A 20390-nucleotide genomic window follows, 5' to 3' on the forward strand; every position below is an offset into this window, starting at 1 on the left:
CATACAATGCTTGCACACTAAGTCCATGTTGTTATAGTGCACTTTTTTGTAGGCAAATTTGCAAAAAAAAATACATAAAATGAATTATAACTCTCTGGAAGTCTCTATACAACTTATACTTCCAGTATACCATAGTAAAATATTTTTTAAAATGCTGATCATTTAAAATAGTTGAAAAAGACAAAAAAAAAAAAAAGAAGAAAAGAAGAAAAAAACACAAAACCTTTTCACATGCCTGTTGGCCATCCGTATGTGTTCTTTTAAGAAATATCAATTCAGGTCCTCTGTACATTTTTTAATCAGGTCATTTCTTTTTGGCTATTGATTTTGGTTTCTTATATATTCTGGATATTAGCACCTTCTCAGATACATGGTTTGCAAGTATTTTCTATCAATCCATAGATTGCCTGTTCACTCTGTTGATTGTTTTTATACTGTGCACAAGATTTTTAGTTTGATGCAATCCCACTTGTCTAGTTTTGCTTTTGGGTTCATAGCTGAGAAATTATTGTGAAGACCAATATCAAGAAGCATATTCCCTATGCATTCTTTTCATAGTTTTACAGTTTCTGGTCTTACATTTAAGTCTTTAAGTCATTTTGAATTGATTTTTTATGTGGTGTGGGATAAGGGTCTAATTACATTCTTCTGCATGTGGGTATTCAGAGACTGTCCTTTCCTCATTGTGTATTCTTTCAACCCATGTCAAAGATCAGTTGACTGTAGATATATGGATTTATTTCTGGATTTTCCATTATCCTCCATTGGCTTTTAGGTCTTTTTTTTATGCCAGTACCATGTTGGTTTAATTGCTGTGGCTTTGTAATATTTTGAAGTCAGGAAATGTGATGCCTCCATCTTTGTTCATCTTGCATAAGATTGTTTTGGCTATTCAAAGTCTTTGTGGTTCCATATGAATGTTGTTATTATTTCTGTAAAGAATGCTATTGGGATTTGATAGAAATTGAATTGAGTCTGTAGATCTCTTTGGGTAATATGGACATTTAAACAATACTGAGTTTTCCAATCCATGAACACAGGATGTCTTTCTATATCTTCTTTGTTTTTTATAGGTCTTTTTTTCTGTGTTTTCTGTGAATTGCTTTATCAATGTTTTATAATTTTCAGTGTACAAGTCTCTCACCTCTTTGATAAGTTTACTCCTTAGTATGTTATTATTTTTGTTGCTATTATAAATGGGATTGTTTTCTCCATTTCCTTTTTTGGATAGTTCATTGTTTATATATAGAAATGTTACTGATTATTGTACGTTCCCTTTTTTATCCTGCAACTTTATTGAATTCATTTATTCTAAGAGATTTTTGTGGATTATCTAGGAATGTCTACATATATGTCATTTGCAAGAAGAGATAATTTTCTTCTTTTCCATTTTGGATGGCTTTTATTTATTTTTTCTTATTTAATTGTTCTGGCTAAGACTTGCAGTACTATGATGAAAAGAAGTGGTAGAAAGGGACATCCTTGTCTTGTGTCTTAGAGGCAAAGTTTTCCATTTTATTTCATTGATTATGATATTGGCTGTGGCTTTTTGATATGATGGTCTTTATTGTGTAAAGTAAATTGAAGTAAATTCTTTTTACACCTGTTTTCTTGAGAATTGTAATCATGAATGGAAGTTAAACTTTTGCAAACGTTTTTTCTCTGTTGAGATGACCTTTTTTTTTTTTTTCTTTAGTAATATGGTATATTACATTGATTTATTTTTGTATGTTGAACCATTTTTGTACTCCAGGGATAAATCTCACTTGGTCATGGTGTATAATTGTTTTAATTTGTTATTATATTTACTTTGCTAGTATTTTATTTATGATTTTTGCATTGACGTTCACTAGGGATTTTGGCCTATAGTTTTCTTTACTTGTAGTGTCTTTGTATAGTTTCAGTATCAAGTTGATGCTGGCCTCATAAAATGAGTTTGGAAGTGTTCCTACTTGTATTTTTTGCAAGAGTTTAAGAGAGTTGGTAGTAATTCATCTTTGAATGTTTGGTTGAATTCAACCATGAAACCACCTGGTCCTGGGCTTTTCTTTGTTGGGAGGTTTTTCATTACTAATCTAATCTTGTTTTTCTATTGGTGTGTTTGGCCTTTCTATTTCATCTTGATTCAGTTTTGGTAGCTTGTAAATTTCTAGGAATTTATTCATTCTAGGTTATCCAATTTGTTGGTATATAATTGGTCATAATAGTTTCTTATGTTTCTGAGGCATCTGTTATAATGTTTTCACTTTCATTTCTGATTTTATTTATTTGACTTCTCTCTTTTTTCTTGATTATTCTAGCTAATGGTTTTTCAATTTTGTTTATTTTTTCAAGAAAACAACTCTTGGTTTTAATGATTTTTAGTTTTTTATTCTTTAATTTATTTCTACTCTTATATTTATTACTTCCTTCTTTCTGCAAACTTTAGGATTATTCTTTTTATAGTTCCTTGAGGTATAAAGTTAAGCTGTTTTTTTTTTTCCAGTTATTTCTCCGTGTAATGTGAGTATTTATTATTATAAACTGTTCTCTTATTACTGCTTTTGCTGCATCCCAGAAGTTTTTATAAAGTGTGTATATAGGTTGGTTGGTTTGTGAGCACTAAGAAAGGTATGTAAAGATACACAATAAGCCATTAATCTTGGCTCTTAATCTTGACAGTTCAAATTGGAGGCAGTAGTGTTGGGAAGCAATCTATTAACTTTTTCATTATGCATCTCTGAATGTTTGGGTTATTAAAAACAGCATTGTTACTTTCATATTTTAAAAAACAAAATTCCTAATGATATTGTAAAAATTAAATGGATGAAGGGGCTATCTTTTTTAACTTCCAAACTCTTCACACAAATGAGAAGATTAAAGCTAGTTTGGACACTTTATGTAGAGTAGGTTCACATAGATCAAAAATGTTATCCCAGATGACTACTGAGAAACAATTTTCAGCCAGTGCTCACCAAATATCTTCAAAAGCAAGAATGGAATGAAAATCAGGAAATCAAAGATGAAGTTACTTATTTCAAAATGCCCAATTATCACAGACTTTGTATATTCTAACACCTGAACACTTCCTCTATTGTACTGCAAGCTCCATTAAGGCTGGATTATTTGTCTTTTTTGCTACTGTATCCCCAGTGTGAAACTTAGTTCCTGATATATAGAAGACCGTCAATAAATTCTTAGTAAATGAATTAATAAATGCTTATTTTAAGATTGGTATTTAACTGCCCATTTAAAAAATAGCAGTTAAAGGGTTGATTATTTCATTAATTGCTCTGTTCTGGGATATCTTATATTTGATTCCAGTTTACAGAACACCTTATCATTACCTCTGTTCAGCCTGTGATCATGTGGCACCCTTGTTATTTTTAGTAGATCTGTCTCCCCAGTAGGACTGTGAATTACTCAGGGACAAAATCTGATTTCTATTCATTTTTTTCTTTATCTCAGAGAGCAACAAATTTAGTAAATTCTATTTCAGTAAATACAGTAATTTAAAATGTTTTATTTTTTCAGATTATTATTTCTAATAGCATGACTCCAAGAATAATTTTACTTCACAAAAACAAAGTTCATTGATTCTACTGTTCACTATTCCTTTGATACCACTTTGATCCCATGCCCATCTTCAATTTTGCGGTACATCCTTCTTATCACTTCACTTATTCTCTTGCATACGCCTTCAACTTATTTGTCCTACTTTTCTTTGAAATTCTCATATACTCTCTCTACATTTTCCCTATGGGATCCATTTAATTCGTAAGACTTTAAATTCCATATGTATGCTGATGACTCGAATACTGATATATCTTGTCTGAATTTTCCCTGAAATTCAAACTCATATATCCAACTGGTTACACTCCATCTCCACTTGGATGGCCATGATAATTTCAAACATAACATGTCCAATACTAAAATTATTCTCTATCTTCACCCCACATCCACTCCTCTAACAGTTTTCCCCATCTTAGTAAATAGCAATTCAGTCCCTCTAGTTACTCAGTTGAATCACGACTTCTTTCTTTCTCTCATGCCTAATTTCTAATTCATTGGCCAGTCTGGTTGGAGCTGAAGTCAAGACATATCCATTATCTAAACTCTTCTCCTTGTTTATATTCTACAATCCTGATCCAAGCCACTAATATGTCTCACCTAACTACATATAAGCTCCCCCTTTTGCTACATCCCACCTCCCTACATGCTAATTCTTAATATAGCATTGGAGAAATTTGGTTGAAGCTCAAGTTAAATCTTGCCACGCCTCTTCTCAAACCCTGTAGTAGTCTCCCATTTCATGTAGTTAATATGGCTACTTGCTACCTCTTTGACCTTACTTTATACTTATACTTCTTTCTTCCCTTGCTCCCTCAAATCCAACCATGTTTGGGCTGATTCCACTTGCATAGAAGGAGTAAAAGTTTAGCTTAAATGAATCAATGCTGATTTATGTGAGGAGATAAATCAGCCTTCAACATAATTGAAGCCATGCTGGATTTTATCTGAAGAACGCTTATACCAACAAGACTTCTAGCAGTCATCTCAGAAACTTTTTCTCAGGGGCCACAAAGGTCTTTAACAATGGGAATTATGTTTCTCAATCTAATAGTATGACAGGGTCAATCCAGGAGGCTTGCATATATCTTTTACTGATTTTTTTTTGTGTGAAATAGTTTTATTAAGAAAGTATTTTTTTCTAGAATATAGTTATACATAGCCACTGGAAGTTGATTAATTGAAATTTGGAAATGATAGCTATAATTTTTGAATGTTAATTTTTCAATGTTTTATTTAGGCCAACATTTTCAATCACAAAAGAATTCATCTTGAGATTCAATCAAACACAAAATTCCAAAGAGAAGGCAGAATTGTTGGAACTAGCTAGAAAAATCATTCTCCGATATAAGGTAATGGCATATCATTGGATTGTTCAGCATGTTAACTTCCTTTTCTAGTTGGTCCATGATTACATATTCTAAAATATTGTAAGAAAAAATAAGAATACATCTTTCTTTAATTATAAGTAGGGATAGTTAAAATATTGATGCAAATTAAAGTTAAAGCTTATAACCAAATAATAAAAGCTCCTGTAAATTTTTGTGGAAATATAGCAGTCCAGGAGCCCATAGCGAAATGTTAAGTCTGGCAAATAAATTTTTGATTATGAAAATTCTGTTTTTTTCTTAAAAAGTTAATGGAGATATGCTGTGTCTCAAAGGAGAAAAAGGCCTTTCTAAACCTTTATATATACGCATGAAGTACTCTGTTCTTTCTCTGTAACAAACTATTCTTCACCTGAATTGTGAAAAATATATTCTTTAAGAATATGACATTAATCCCCAAATTTACAAATAGATATCAAAACAGAACAGGAAGTAAAGTAAGTCCTTGCTTTTCCTTTTCTACATTGGATTCAGTTTAAATTTTACAGAGAAATAACATACATATTTTGCTTTGATATGAATAATTCATTAAATAAAAGCTGCACAAAACTGGTGCATAAATTAAGCCACCTTTTTTGTGGTGTTGTAGTGGTTGTTATTTTCCAGTTCATGGCTGCCCATATATTTGAAGATTTTGAAAAAAATTGAATTAGAAAAAGAGTATACTTTTGGTAAGTGTATATGCAGACAGGTGCCAGGAGGTGCATTCATCAGTGAACTTTTCTCCAATTGAACGAGTGTTCCCTGCAACAGTCCCAGGAGTGGGCACAATAAGGGAAGTGGAACAATCCTTATCATCTCCCTTATGTTCATTAACTTCTGCACATCAACAGTGAAGTAACCAGGGTTTTCCAGCAAACTGGCATCAAACTCGCTTCTGTTTTATCACATTTCTTCAGTGTTTTTCCTCATGAAATAAAAAAAAAATGCATTCTCTTGGGGAAAAATTGGAAGTAATCACTAGAAAGTAAAAAATGAGAATTATTTTCAGCAAATAGCTAATGATATTACTTATAGTATCAACATTTTTTACATCTTAACACTAATAAAATTTGCATAAAATCTCCAAAAATTTGAGTAATAAAAGCAAAAACATAAAATTGTATACAACTCTGACCACCGAGCATTAGCTTCATAGAATGACTTTTGGAACATAATTAAGAGTTAAAAAGTAATAAATATGTAAAAAGATGTACATTTTAATTTGTCTTTTTCATGCTTCCTCATAACAGAGAAAATTGGGTCTTAAAACCCTGGGCTCTGGGAAGCATGTGCATCTTCCTGCTGCATGGATTGAAGTAATATATCTGGCTCAATGCAAAGGGGAAATCCAAGATGGTATGTACTTTAAATTCTTGTTTTTTTTTTTTTTTTTTTTTTTTTTTTTTTTTTTTTTTTTTTGAGACGGAGTCTCGCTCTGTCACCCGGGCTGGAGTGCAGTGGCCGTATCTCAGCTCACTGCAAGCTCCGCCTCTCGGGTTTACACAATTCTCCTGCCTCAGCCTCCCGAGTAGCTGGGACTACAGGCGCCCGCCACCTCGCCCGGCTAGTTTTTTGTATTTTTAGTAGAGATGGGGTTTCACCGTGTTAGCCAGGATGGTCTCGATCTCCTGACCTCGTGATCCGCCCGTCTCGGCCTCCCAAAGTGCTGGGATTACAGGCTTGAGCCACCGCGCCCGGCTGTACTTTAAATTCTTATTTGGTATCCTAAGCATTTTCTAGATTATCAGTGAAGGCATAATTTGAGAACTTTAATTTTTAAAAATTGTGCAGAAGACAAGAAATTCTTCTACTCTATCGAAATACATTTTATTTTGAAAATTCATTTTGTAATTTAGAATTTATGATTTTAACTACTTAGCTTTTTAGTGATAAAATTATTTTCAAAACTTTACTCAGCATAGTCTTTATTACCTTTTTGCTAAAATTAGCAACTAATTAAAAACTAATACAAAATGTCATTTAGTGATTTCCAATTACAATAGGCACTAGACTTTAGAGAAATTTGCTTCTTCATTTTATAAATATTACTTATAAAACATTAATCAAATGACCATTTGTTTTCCACTTATTTTAAATAGCAAGCTTTACTTATTACCTTTTCATTTATCACTCCTCATTTATGCCTCCTTTAAAACATCCTCTGACTAATCTAAAAAAAAAATTAACGTTATTTCTAAGGGGGTAAAATTCCTTCCATCACTATCGTTAAATTGTATATATATGCCTTTTACAATAGTTTTAGATTGTTAACCACATGAGTTCAGAGAGAATTTCCCCCATGTAAATTAGGTTTTGTAGTGCTGTCTAGGAGTTTTCAAGCAGCAGGAAGAATTATTTTGTATTTAACTTGCCTTTATGGTCCTTCATCATAGTGCCATCCACAGCCTGACCTCTATTAATAATTTAAATGATATTGAGGTAAACACTCTTGGTTTACCAGCAAGAAGAGGCTGTTTGCTCTTCATTGACAATTAAATTTCAGTTTTAATTAGTCATGTGATTTAGAAGAGGACTGGCCCTTGCCCAACCCCACGGGGGTGAATCATGGATGGTCTAAATCAGAGGTCCCAAAACCCTGGACCATGAACTGGTACCAGTCTGTGGTCTGTTAGGAACTGGGCCGCACAACAGGCTATGAGCAGCCAGTGAGTGAGCATTACTGAGCTCCACCTCCTGTCAGATCAGCAGTGACATTGGATCCTCATAGGAGTGTGAAGTCTATGGTGAACTGCACACGTGAGGGATCTAGGCTGCGTGCTCCTTATGAGACAAAGCCAGTCCCTGGTGCCAAAATGGTTGGGGACTGCTGGTCAAAATCAATTATGGTAATTCCTTTTCACTTGCCAGTGATTTGATTAGGGTTAGTCACATGACCTGATCCTCATCAAAGTGATGTAATGACAGCTCTATTTCCTGTACTTTTTGTTGACTTGCTTTCGTAAAAGACATGCCTGGGAAAAAAGCATTCCTTTCCTCCCTATACTCTTGTTTGTTCCTGTCTAGTTTGCTTGGTAAGAACATGATGCCTGGAGTTTGTGCAGTCATCACAGTCCTCATGCACTTGAGGGGGAACTAGAAGATGAAAGAAATGTGCATCTAAAGGGCAGCTATCTTAGCTGTCCCTGGTACCTTTCCAATCTCTAATCTTGTGAAATAATAAACCTCCTTATTTTGAAGACATTTTTGTTATATTTTCTGTTACATGCAGCAAAAGCATTTCAATACACTCACATATTGAACTCTAAATAATACTCTCAGTATGACTTCTTACTGTCTTCACAACTAAAATAACTGAATGGGTGTTTTACCTGTACTTTTGTCTGCTCCTCATTCTATAGTCCACCCTCCACTCAACAGCTTGTGATTACACTCAAATGAGCCCCAACTCCATATCATGGCCTACAGGACTCTGCATGTGCTGGCTCCTGGCTACCTCCCTACTTACTCATTATGTTCAGCCCTACTGACCTCCTTCCTGTCCCTTGAGCATGTCAGGGTTCTTCTTTCCTCAAGTCCCTGTATTTGCTGTTTGTCCTCATATATTTACATGGAAGCTCCTCAAAACTTTTGTAATGATTTGAGAAGCTGTTTTCTCTAGGCTCTTATCTCTATATTCTTCCTCCTTCAGCTTCACAGGGTGGCCCTGTTTCCTCTACTTTGATTCTCTAGTCTTCTGCTCTTCCCTTTTTATCTTGAGCACTGCCTTTTATCATCTGGTTCTGTCCTATTTCTCCACCACTATGTGTGTGACCTGGTGATTTATTTAGTGTTGGGCCTGTATAGTGTTGGATCTATAATAGCTGAGCCCCCTTGGACATTTCTTCTTCCTCTAGCCTCTCGACCTTGGTGGTTTCTGTTTCAGTTGCTTCATGCCATGAAGTTGAACTTCCTATATGGCAACTTAGGGTTCCAAAGCTAGTATCTTGAGAGAGAGAGAGAGATCCAGGTGGAAGCAGTGGTGCCTTTTCTGATTCAGTCTTAGAAGTCACATAGTACATTTCTGCCACATTCCATTCTATTGGTTGAAGCTGTCACAGGGTCTGCTCAAGTTTAAGGAGAAGGGCGTATAGACATCACCTCTTGATGAAAAAGGTGTCAAAGAATTTGTAAATACATTTTAAAACTGCAATTTGGTCTTAATGGTAGAAAATAATTATAAAAAGTAATTATAGCATGTAGAAAAACAGGATGATTTTCAAATGATGCAGTTTCTATATTTTTAATATTTCAGAAGCTTTAAATATGCTTTATGCATCTCTGGACCATGCTTCCTTTGATTATGATCATCTGCCTGCCTTATTTTTTGTTGCGGAATCGGTTTTATACAGACTCTGTTGTGATGCATCCCTCAAAACGTATTTATATTCAGTTGAAATAAAGCTAGTAAAGGTATGTTTTGAAAAACTTCTTAATGTTCTTAAATATTTCATATACTACATGTAACAACATGACATCTGTTTTAGGATCAAAACAGAACATTTAGTTTTATTATAGAATATTCTTTTGTTTGGTAGTTTAATCTTCTGTAATTGTGAGTAGTACGTTATTATTGCTTAATATCTAAATAGAGATAGTAGTTTGAGAAAATATAATTTCACAAACTACATAAGAAAATAACATTTCATTAAAAAACAATATACTTAACTGTTTTTCTAAGTGTGTATATATATAGTTTTTATTTTCTATTTTAAGGGCTTTTAAATGCCACCTCCTCTACCATTTAAAAACGCTAACAAATAACCCTAAATAACTGCCCAATTTGGGAAGCTTAGTTGTTCTTCTAATATTCTATGTAACTTTAGATCTATAAAATGAAAGACTCTTTTCAGGTAACTCATATTTTATAAGATCCTTGAGATCATATTGTTTCACTCTCGGTGATGATCATGGTTGACTGCTGTAAAATACGTTATTAGTCAAATAAATATAGTTTAACTAATGGTTTTACTGCAAAGAGAGAAAAGAAAGGCTAAAAGTATTTCTTTAAGATGGTTTTATATATATATATGTATACACACATATTTATATATATGAATGAAACAAATTAAATCGATGACGCAGAAATTGTTTTTTTAATTAAATTTTGATTATAAACTGTTAGAAATCGAACATGAGAGAACATTGATGAATCAGTCAATCAGTTGAACATTTTGGGGAGACAACCACATTTCAGTCATGTAAGTCAAGCTTAGATGCTCTCTGACACGTTTGGTAGTAAAAGACTTGTGGAGACCAGGCAAAAGTAGATACAGAGAACACATAATAGAAATTAACCATGCAAAAAACTGAGCTTTGCACAGAAGGAGGATTGAAGAAAATAGTCAAGATATTATCAATAACTGTCTTGGGATGGTGCGAGTATGATTTTTTTTTTCTTTTTTCTGTATTTCCAAAACTGTCCGCTAAAAATACATATTTATATTTATAATGAAAACAATATATATGTAAACATAAAATATATAAAATATATAATATAAATATACATATTTATAGTGAAAAAAGAAATGTAATAAAATTTTTTAAGTGGAATAAAAAAACATGGAGCAAGTCTGGTTTTTATCTCCTCTTTCTCATCTCCTTCAGTGACCTTTCTCCATTTCTTGCCTATTGTATTTCTGCTAGCAAGAAAAAAATAGCTACAAAATATAGTTTTATGCATTGAGCATATTGCTTATACTTTGCACATGCCCTGTTATCTGCCAAGCCAATTTGTACCAGTTCTGATAGCAGCTGCAAACACTTAAACCTTACTTAACTATGTGCCTTACACAATGATAAGTGCCTTAAATATATTAGACACATTAACTTATTTTATTCTCACAACTATCCTAAGAGGATTATTCGTAATTTCATATTCCACATCCGTCACTGTGGCACAGAGAGTTTTGTGACTTCCCCAAAGTCTAAGCAGAGAGAGTTTTGATATTCAGTGTGGCTCTGGAGTCCAGTGAACTCTCAGCTATGTGTAGCTATGCTACACATCTACCTTGGTTCTCAGATTTACTAATTTTTTACCTTATGCTTTCTTCTATTGATATATAAATAACATTTTAAATATTTATGAAGTACATGTTAGTGTCTGTTACATGACTAGCATGTATAATGATCAAGTCAGGATATTTAGGCTATCCGTCACTTTGAGTATTTATTATTTCTATGTATTTGCGTCATTTCAAATCCTCTAGTTACTTTGAAATATTCAAGGCATTGTTGCTAAGTATAGTCACCCTATTCTGCTATAAAACATTCTTTCTAATGCTATATTTGTACCCATTAACCAACTTCTCTTTATTTTCCACTCCTATTTACCCACCCTTTTTGGTCTCTAATATCTATAATATTATTCTATTATCTTTGTCCATGAGATCAAGTCTTTTAGCTTCCACATGTGAGTGAAAACATGTGATATTTGTTTTTCTGTGCCTAGCTTATTTCACTTAACATAATGACTCCCAGTTCCATTCATAGTGCTGCAAATGATATTTCATTATTTTATGGCCAAATTGTATTGCATTGTGTATATACACCACATTTTCTTTATCGAATCACCCATTAATGGATACTTAGGTTAATTCCATATCTTTACTATTGTGAAGAGTGCTCCAGTAAACGTGAGAGTGCAGATATTCCTATAATACACTGATTTTCTTTATCTTCCTAAAAGATAAATGCCCACTAGTGGAATTGCTGGATAGTATGGTAGTTCTGTTTTTAGTTTCTTAGAAAATCTAAGCACTGTTTTCCATAGTGGCTGTAATAATTTACATTGCCACCAATAGCATGAGAGTTCTCTTTTCTCTGTATCCTCGCCATCATGTGTATTTTTTTTTGGTCTTTTTAATAATAGCCATTCTAATTGGAGTGAAATGATATTTAATTGTGGCATATGGTCTTTATTATTTTGAGGCATATTCCTTCTATGCATAGTTTAGAGACTTTTTATCATGAAGGGATGTTGAATTTTTTCAAATGCTTTTTCTGCATCTGAGATGATCATATGGTTTTTGTCCTTCATTCTGTTGTGATGTATCATGTTTATTGATTTGTGTATGTTGAATCGTTCTTGAATCCCTGGTATAAATCCAACTTGAACATGTTGTATAATCTTTTTGATGTGCTATTGGATTCAGTTTGCTAGTGTTTGGTTGAGGTTTTTTCAGTCTATGTGCATTAGAGATATTAGCCTATAGTTTTCTTTCTTTGTTGCACGTTTTCTGGTTTTGGTATTAGGGTAACACTGGCCTTGGGAAATGTGATAGGGAGATTTCCCTTGTCCTTAACTTTTGGGAATTATTTGAGAAGGGTTGGTATTAGTTTTTCCTTATCTATTTGGTAGAATTCAGTAGCGAATCCATCTAGTACTGCAATTTTCTTTTTTGGGGGAATCTTTTCGTTAATGATTCAGTCTTGCTACTCATTGGTATGTTCAGGTTCTATATTTCTTCCTGAGTCAATCTTGGTAGGTCATATGTTTTCAGGAATTTATCCATTTCCTCTAGTTTTCCAGTTTGTTAGTGTATAGTTGTTTACAATATTCTCTGATGATCTTTTGTACTTCTGTGGTATTAGTTTTAATATCTCCTTTTTCACTTTTGATTATGTTTGAGTGGGCCTTCTCTCTTCTTTCCTTGGTTAGTTTAGCTAGCAGTTGATCAATTTTATCTTTAAAAAAAGTTTTCATTTTGTTGATCTTTTGTGTTGCTTTTTTAGTCTCCATTTCATTTATTTCTTCTTTGATCTTTATTATTTATCACCTTCTACTAATTTTGAGTTTGGTTTGTTCTTGCTTTACTAGTTCCTTGAAGTGCATCATTAGATTATTTGAAATCTTTCTGTTTCTTTGATGCAGGAATTTATTGCTATAAAAACCCTTCTTAACATTGCTTTTGCTCTGTCCCTCAGGTTTCAGTATATTGTGCTTTCATTTTCATTTGTTTCAAAACATTTTTTTAAATTTCCATTTTAATTTCTTCATTGACCCAGTGGTTGTTCAGAAACATGTTGTTTAATTTCCATGTATTTTTATAGTTTTCAAAGTTCCTCTTGGTATTGATTTCCAGTTGTATTTCATTGTAGTCTGAGAAGATACTTGGTATGATTTTGATTTTAAAAATTTGTTGACTTATTTTTTGCCTAGCATATGATCTAACCTGGAGAATATTCCATGTACTAATGAGAAGAATGTACATTCTGTTGTTGTGTTGGGAAAAATATTATGTGAATATCTTTAAAGTCCGTTTGGTCTAAAGTCCAAGTTAAATACAATGTCTCTTTGTTGGTATTATATCTAAATATGTCTCATGCTAAGGGATGAGTGTTGAAGTTCTCCACTATTAATGTATTGGAGTCTATGTTTCTCTATAGATCTAGTAGTATTTGTGTTGTGAATCTGGGTGCTCCCTGTTGGGTGCATATATACTTAGAATTGTAATATCCTCTTCCTGGATTGATTCCTTTGTCATTATTTGATGTTCTTGCCTTTTTAAAAAACCCTTTTTGACCTAAAGTCTGTTTTATCCAATAGAAGTATAGCTACTCCTACTTGCTTTTAATTTCAATTTGTGTGGAGTATGCTTTTCCATCTCTTTACTCTCAGTCTGTGTCTTTACAGGTAAGGTACATTTCTTGTAGGCAACATATAGTTAAATTATGTTTGTAAAAAAGTGTATTAAGCCAGCCTATATCTTTTAAGTGAATAATTTATTCTATTTACTTTTAGGTTATTATTGATATGTGAGGTTTTGTTCCTGTCATATTGTTAATTGTTTTCTGGTTTGTAATAGTCCATTTTAACACTTCTATAAAGAAACACCTGAGACTAGGCAATTTATAAAGAAAAGAGGTCTAATTGACTCACAGTTCTGCATGGCTGGGAGGCCTCAGGAAACTTAACAATCATGGCAAAAGGCGAACGAGAAGCAAGGGCCTTCTTTACAAGGCAGCAGGAAAGGGAGAGCAAAGGGTGAACTTCCAAAGACTTATAATACCATCAGATATCTCGAGAACTCACTCACTATCACTAGAAGAGCATGGGGGAAACCACCCCCATGATTCAGTCACCTCCCTCCCTCAACACGTGAACCTCCCTTGACACATGGAGATTACAATTTGAGATGAGATTTGGGTAGGAACACAGAGCCAAACCATATCATGGTTGTTTTGTGTATTCTTCTCTTCTTTTTCCCTTATTGTTTTTCCTTGTGGTTTGCTAATTTTCTGTTGTGGTACCATTTGAGTCTTTTCCTCTTTTGTGTCTTTGCTTTACTCATGAGTTTTACACTTTCATATGTTTTCATGATCATAACTATCATCTTTCCTCTTCCTGGTTTAGGACTCCCTTGTAACATTTTTTGCTAGTCTAATGATGATGAATGATCTTAGCATTTGCTTGTCTGTAAAAGACTTTATTTCTTCTTCATTTATGAAGGATAATTTTGCTGGATACAGTATCTTTGGGTCTTTCAAGTGTCAAGTATTTTTTCTTGCAGCAATTTGAATATATCGTTCCATTCTCTCTTGGCCTGTAGTTTTCTGCTGAGAAATCCACTTTTAGTCTGCTCAAGGCTGACTAGATGATTTTTCTTTCTGTTTATTTTATTTTATTTTCTCTTTGTCTTTGACTTTAGACAGTTTGACTGTAATGTACCATGGAAAAGTATTTTGGGTTTGTGGGGTCTCCTCAATCTGGATGTCTAAATCTCTTGGTATACTTGGGAAGATTTCAAGTTAAATTTTGTTAAATAAGTTTTTGGAGCCTTTCATTCACTTTTTACCTTTAGGAATACCAATAATTCATGTATTTGGTCACTGTATTGTGTCACATATATCACAGAGGCTTTGTTTTTTCTTTTTCATTATTTTTTCTTTATTTTTCTCTGAGTTATATCAAAAGTTATATCTTCAGGTTCTGAGATATTTTTGTGTTGCTGTTGTTTTAGTTTATTGTTTAAACTCTTGATTGTACTTTTTATTTAATTAAAGAAGTTCTTCAATTCCAGATTTTGTTTGGTTCTTTTGTATGATATGTATCTCTCATAAATTTCTCTTTCAAATCTTGAACTGTTTTCTTCTGACTTTTTGTATTATTTTTTGAAATTCTCTTGTATCTCACTGTGTTTCTTTAGTGTCATAATTTTGATTTTTTTCCCTGTGATTTCACGCATTTCTTTTTGATTGGGATATGTTGCTGGGGAATTATTGTGTTCCTTTGGAAGTGTCATATTTCCCTGTTTTTTCATGTTTCCTTACATTGATAACTGTGTATCTTGTGTAATATTCACTTATTCCAATTTTTTGAATTTGCTTTCACAGTAGAGGATTTTTTCCTGAAGATGTGTTATAGTGTTGGTTAGTAGGACCCTTTGTATTTGATTCTGAGTGCATGCAGTGGTGCAGTCTCTATATGATTTATTTGGCTGTCAACAGTGTCAGTGGTATCTATGATTTCCCAGTGGTTTAGAGTGTGGTTAAGAGTAGAGGCTATGGTGAAGTTTTGCTCGGGGACAGGGATTCCAGATGGGTTAGTCTTTGGTCCCCAGTGGTGGCAGCAGTGGGATGAGTATGCCTGTTCTTGTGCCCCTGTGTACAAGATACTTGCTCTGGTATTAGCAGGACCAGGCAGGCCAATTCTTGGGCTTCTAGGTAGTTTACTTAGATCATGGTAGTGACACTGGTGGATCAGGCAGGTGAGTGAGTTCTTGATTCCCTGGGTGGTGGTGTGGTGTAGGTAGTGGCAGTAGCAGTTGTGGGACGACCTTCTAGGTCCTGAGCAGTGCATGCTGATGTTGGAGATAGCTACAGTGCAGTCTCCACCTGCAGCCCTAGTCATGCAGCTCTCAGGCTTGCCTGTTCTCAGTTGTAGGAGCACTGCAGTGGTGCACATAAAGGTAAGCAGCCCTGCCCTTTACACATGAGCTTGATCATGGAAGTCATTCAACCAGTAGGAGTGTGGTCACTATCCAGGCCCACTCAAGGAGCCCTCCGGTTCACCTGCCCTAGCCTCCAGCGGCAGCAGCAGTGGCTGAGCCTGCAGAGGTATGCAGAGTGGGAGAGAGAATCCCTGTGCATGAACCTGAACACAGAGGCCACTCCACCAGTGGAAGTGGGGTCACTGCCCTCAGCCCCAGATAGCTGGCTCTCATTTGGATTCCCAGTGGCAGCAACTGCTGCTGCAGTGTTAGGTGGGGGGTGTGAATGGATCTCACTCTGCTTGCAAGCGTGAACACAGAGTTTGTGCTACTGGTGAGGCAGGGTTTCTTCTCATAGCCCCATACAGGAAGCTTTCAGGCTCTGGAAAGTGTGTGCCTTGGTTTCCTTTGTCCCAGAGACTGCAATGTTAATGCACCGCACCATCTCTTTTCTGGGAAGTAATACTACTTGTGGGCCACAGTACTGGGGCCCCGTAGCACCTTTGTTTCCAGCAATGCTATGCCACTGTAGCCCACCGGGTAGGCACTAGGGAATGTCAGTGGGGGTTCCTGGGATATGGAGATATGAAGGCTATGTTTCTAAAGGGAGGATGTAACCCCATGATGGCTGTACTCTCACAATGGTACCCTGCTGTAGTTGCTTAGGTCTCAGGGGTGTGAGTGAACCAGCAAAAGTTCTCTGTGTGGTACAATGTCCTTTGAGGGTCTCTAGCTCACTGTCCATGTTAGTGTCAGGAAGTATGTGTGTCAAGGAGCTCTGCCATGGTTCAGGTTGTTGCAGTCCATGGTAGGGATATAGACCACTGAAGTTCTTACACCCTTTCCCCCAATAGCAAGCCCCTATGTGTTCCCAGCCGATTTTGCTTCCCTTCTGTATTAGTTGATTCTCACGCTGCTATAAAGAAGTACTTGGGACTGGGTAATTTATGAAGAAAAGAGGTTTAATATTCTCATAGTTCCACAGGCTTAACAGGAAGCATGACTGGGAGGCCTCAGGGAGCTTATAATCATGGCAGAAAGTGAAGGAGAAGCAAGCACATTTTCACATGTTAGAGAAGGAGAGAGAGTGTGAAAGGGGAAGCACCACACACTTTTATACAACCAGATCTCACCGTCACAAGAACTGCAAGGGAGAAGTCCGCCCCGATGGTCCAATCACCTCTCACTGGGCCCCTCCCCTGACACGTGAGATTATAGTTCGGGATGAGATTTGGGTGGGAACACAGAGCCAAACCATATCACCTTCTGTGTCTCAAGTATTTCCTGTAACTTCTCTATTGTACTCCAGTATTCTCTCCTAGTTGTTTCATCTGAGGCGTGATAATTGATTCATAATTTTGGCTCTTCTTTCTGGAGAGAGTGAGTATGCAGTGTCTCTAGTCAGCTATCTTCAACTAGAATCCCAAGATTTAATATTTTTAAAGCTTGCTTTTTATTATTCTAGTTCATGTAACTATCTATTGGAAATAAGCATACTCTATAAGTACTTTGAACGCAGGCAAGAAAACATTTTACTTGTCCTCCTTGCCTTTGTAGGGTTTTCATTACATATCTGAAAGACTATTGGAAATCTCCCTTTTGTTCTTTTCTTTTTGATGGAATCCTTTGTTAAAGGATATTATCATAGAGGCATCACCCACTCTATATGCATTGTTTTGTTTCTCCTTTGGAGAAGTAGCTCAGGGTTGAATAGATCTAGAAATATATGATCCACGAATATTATTTCTTTTATATTTTGTTTACATTCTTTCCTTTCTATCTAGCTTTAAGTGTACAATATTCTTAATGATTGAGTTCTGTTTACAGAAGTATAGAGAATAACATAAAAGCAACAACAGTTTTATATGTATTACATAGAAATATATGCAGTGATCATCAAGATTCTATGCAAGAACCAAAAACATACAACTATTAAAATATAACACATGATAAATATTATCCAGCCTTCAATTTTACAGCCAGCTAAAAGCGTCAGAAAAAAGAGAAGAAGAGATGAACATAGAAAGAGAGAAGGAGGAGGTAAAGGTCAAATGAAGGAAATGTGGGAGAGCTCAGAAAGAGAAACTGACAAGCTAAAATTCAATGTAGGAGGCAAAACTTGAGTTGTCAGACAACAAAGAGAATATGTACACAATACGTGAAGAACAATGCATAGAAAGTCCAATATACAATATGGAAAGGTAGATTTGTCAAAAATTTGACCTTCAAGAATATTAAGATGAAAGCTTTTAAAATCATTTTCAAGTATAGCTATAACTAAAGATAGTCTCTGGGTCAGGTGAAATCCATGAGCAAATTGAGGTATAAACACAGATGTTATTCATACTGACATGCTTGTCATGTATTTTCTATTTTGTCCGCTGTTACATTTTTGAATATTATATTCCTTTCAGTATTTATCTATAGTCCTTGAAAAATATTAACTTGTCCCCCTTCTGATCAGTTATTCATTCATTGTCTATATCTATGAGAATAGTTTCCTTTAATTCTGTCATCTAGAGTATTTCATTATTCTTTTAAATATTTTTTTCACGTTTAACTTCAGCATCTTAGAGAAACACAGTACTATAACAAAGTTGTTTGTATGAAGAGACCCCTTGGGCATGCCTTATAAACATGTTATTTTTATATACTTCATAAGTCTACAAATGTATATGTTTATACTTTATGAATACATTTATAAATATTAATGATGCATTCTCAAAATTTATTAGTAGTGATAGAGGTTTGTAATAAAAAATGTGGAAATCACTGTCATAGTAGAAAGCTCATGGCTTTTGGAGCAGTACATACATACCTGGGTTCAAATTCCAGTAATGTTACTTATTTACTTTACAGTCTTGGATGATGCACTGAGATTTCGTTAGATTTATCTTTTTAATTTTATTTTCTTTTTACATGTATATTGTTACATGATACCCTGCGTTGCTGTTAAGAGGATTTGGAGATACATACATACATACATACATACATACACACACACACACACACACACACAGGATAATGACAGCTATTGCTGTTATTTGGGTCTTCTCCATAATTTAGAAACTGTATTCCATTTATTTCTATAGTTAATGTGTTTTTTATAATTTTCTGTAAAATGTTGCAAATTATTTTTGCAGACACTCCATTTTATGTAGTCTGTGTAAAACAAACTATATGTTTACTAATCTTACAGAAGTAAGGTTTTGCACTGCTTATTTAATAATGACCCCGTGAGAGGTCTTTTTTCATGAGGGAAAAAGGAGCTTAGCTCAGCATATTATGCAGAAGTAGGATAGTTCTCAACACTATGTAATGCGATGGTCCTCAAACTGTTGACTGATATGCATAGAAATAAATACCCTTTGCATTGCAATCTAGATAACATAATATATATTCATTTATATACTGAAACAAGGAATTGTACAATAAACTATGTTTTGTTTTTTCTTCCCTTTTATTTTATTTAAAAATCTCCTGTCAATTGATTTCATGACTCACTTAAAGGGTATGACTTGTAATTTGAAAAACACTGTTCTAAAGGACATAGAACAAAATAGCATTTAGTGTTGGTCATTATATGTAGTATAGAGATGATTTATAAAAGTTTTTTGGCTGAGCTAGCATTTCAATCTTGATATAAATGTTTTAATGTTATTTCAAAACCACATAATGTTGAACGAGTTTAAAATTGTTTTCTCAAAAGAAAATGTAATAAAATAATGGTTGATTTTTCCTATGGTTTTTAAACATTTATTGATGTAACATAAAACTGCATTTTTCTTTTCTCTTTTGACAGATTGGCTATTTGGTCTTCTTACGACTTTTTATATTTTTCCTGCATGGTCATCTAGAAAGTTTTAAGCAACATTTACTTAGGCTTCAACCACATTTATACGGTAGAATATCTTTTATTTTTTATACTTATAAATGTTTTATGTTATATTTTGAGAAGCTCAGACTGTCACTATAAAGAATGTAAGCTGCATTTTATTTTTCATAAGATAATATGTGCAGTGTTGGAGAGCACAGCTTCAGGGCCAGATTGCATTTGTTCAGCTCACTGCCCCTCCAACCCCCATACTTTTGTTATTTCTTTGTGGTGAGAACATTTAGAACCTGACTCTACTTTTCTTCCAGCAATTTTGAAAAGTGCAGTACATTATTAATAACTATAGTTATCATGTCGTGAAATAGATCACTAGACCTTATTCCTTCTATCTAACTGAAGCTTTGCACCCTAATATCTCCCCTTTCCCCATCCATTCCTGCCACCTACTCCCTGCTCCAGATGCTGGTAATCCTCATTCTGTATTCTGCTTTTTACTTTGCCACTTAAGTGTATGAGCTTTTTTGTGACTCAGTTTTCCTATTTGTAATAGTATCTACCTCCCTGAATTTCAGGAAAGTTAGATTCATATTTTAGTAAGGTTCTGGACCTGGTGATCCACTGAATCTAAGCTATATGTAAATAAGAGTGAGAAATTCAAGCAGGAGCTGAAGTTTTGCATATTGAGTAATAGAATTGAGATGATGTTCT

General features: G+C 34.4%; 1 protein-coding gene across 3 annotated transcripts in view; it reads left to right on the forward strand.

Annotated features, from left to right (window-relative positions):
* The window catches only part of TMEM232 (transmembrane protein 232), a 321957-nt gene that overhangs the window by 79945 nt on the left and 221622 nt on the right, over positions 1-20390 (forward strand). For all 3 annotated transcript variants that reach the window (XM_073010774.1, XM_073010773.1, XM_008014110.3), the window contains exons 4-7: positions 4790-4901; positions 6170-6275; positions 9172-9329; positions 19650-19749. In XM_073010774.1, coding sequence (XP_072866875.1) covers positions 4790-4901; positions 6170-6275; positions 9172-9329; positions 19650-19749 — 476 coding nt within the window. The remainder of the gene's footprint in view (positions 1-4789; positions 4902-6169; positions 6276-9171; positions 9330-19649; positions 19750-20390) is intronic.

Source organism: Chlorocebus sabaeus, chromosome 23 (assembly GCF_047675955.1).
Source record: "Chlorocebus sabaeus isolate Y175 chromosome 23, mChlSab1.0.hap1, whole genome shotgun sequence".
In the NCBI taxonomy this organism is placed as follows: Eukaryota; Metazoa; Chordata; class Mammalia; order Primates; family Cercopithecidae; genus Chlorocebus; species Chlorocebus sabaeus.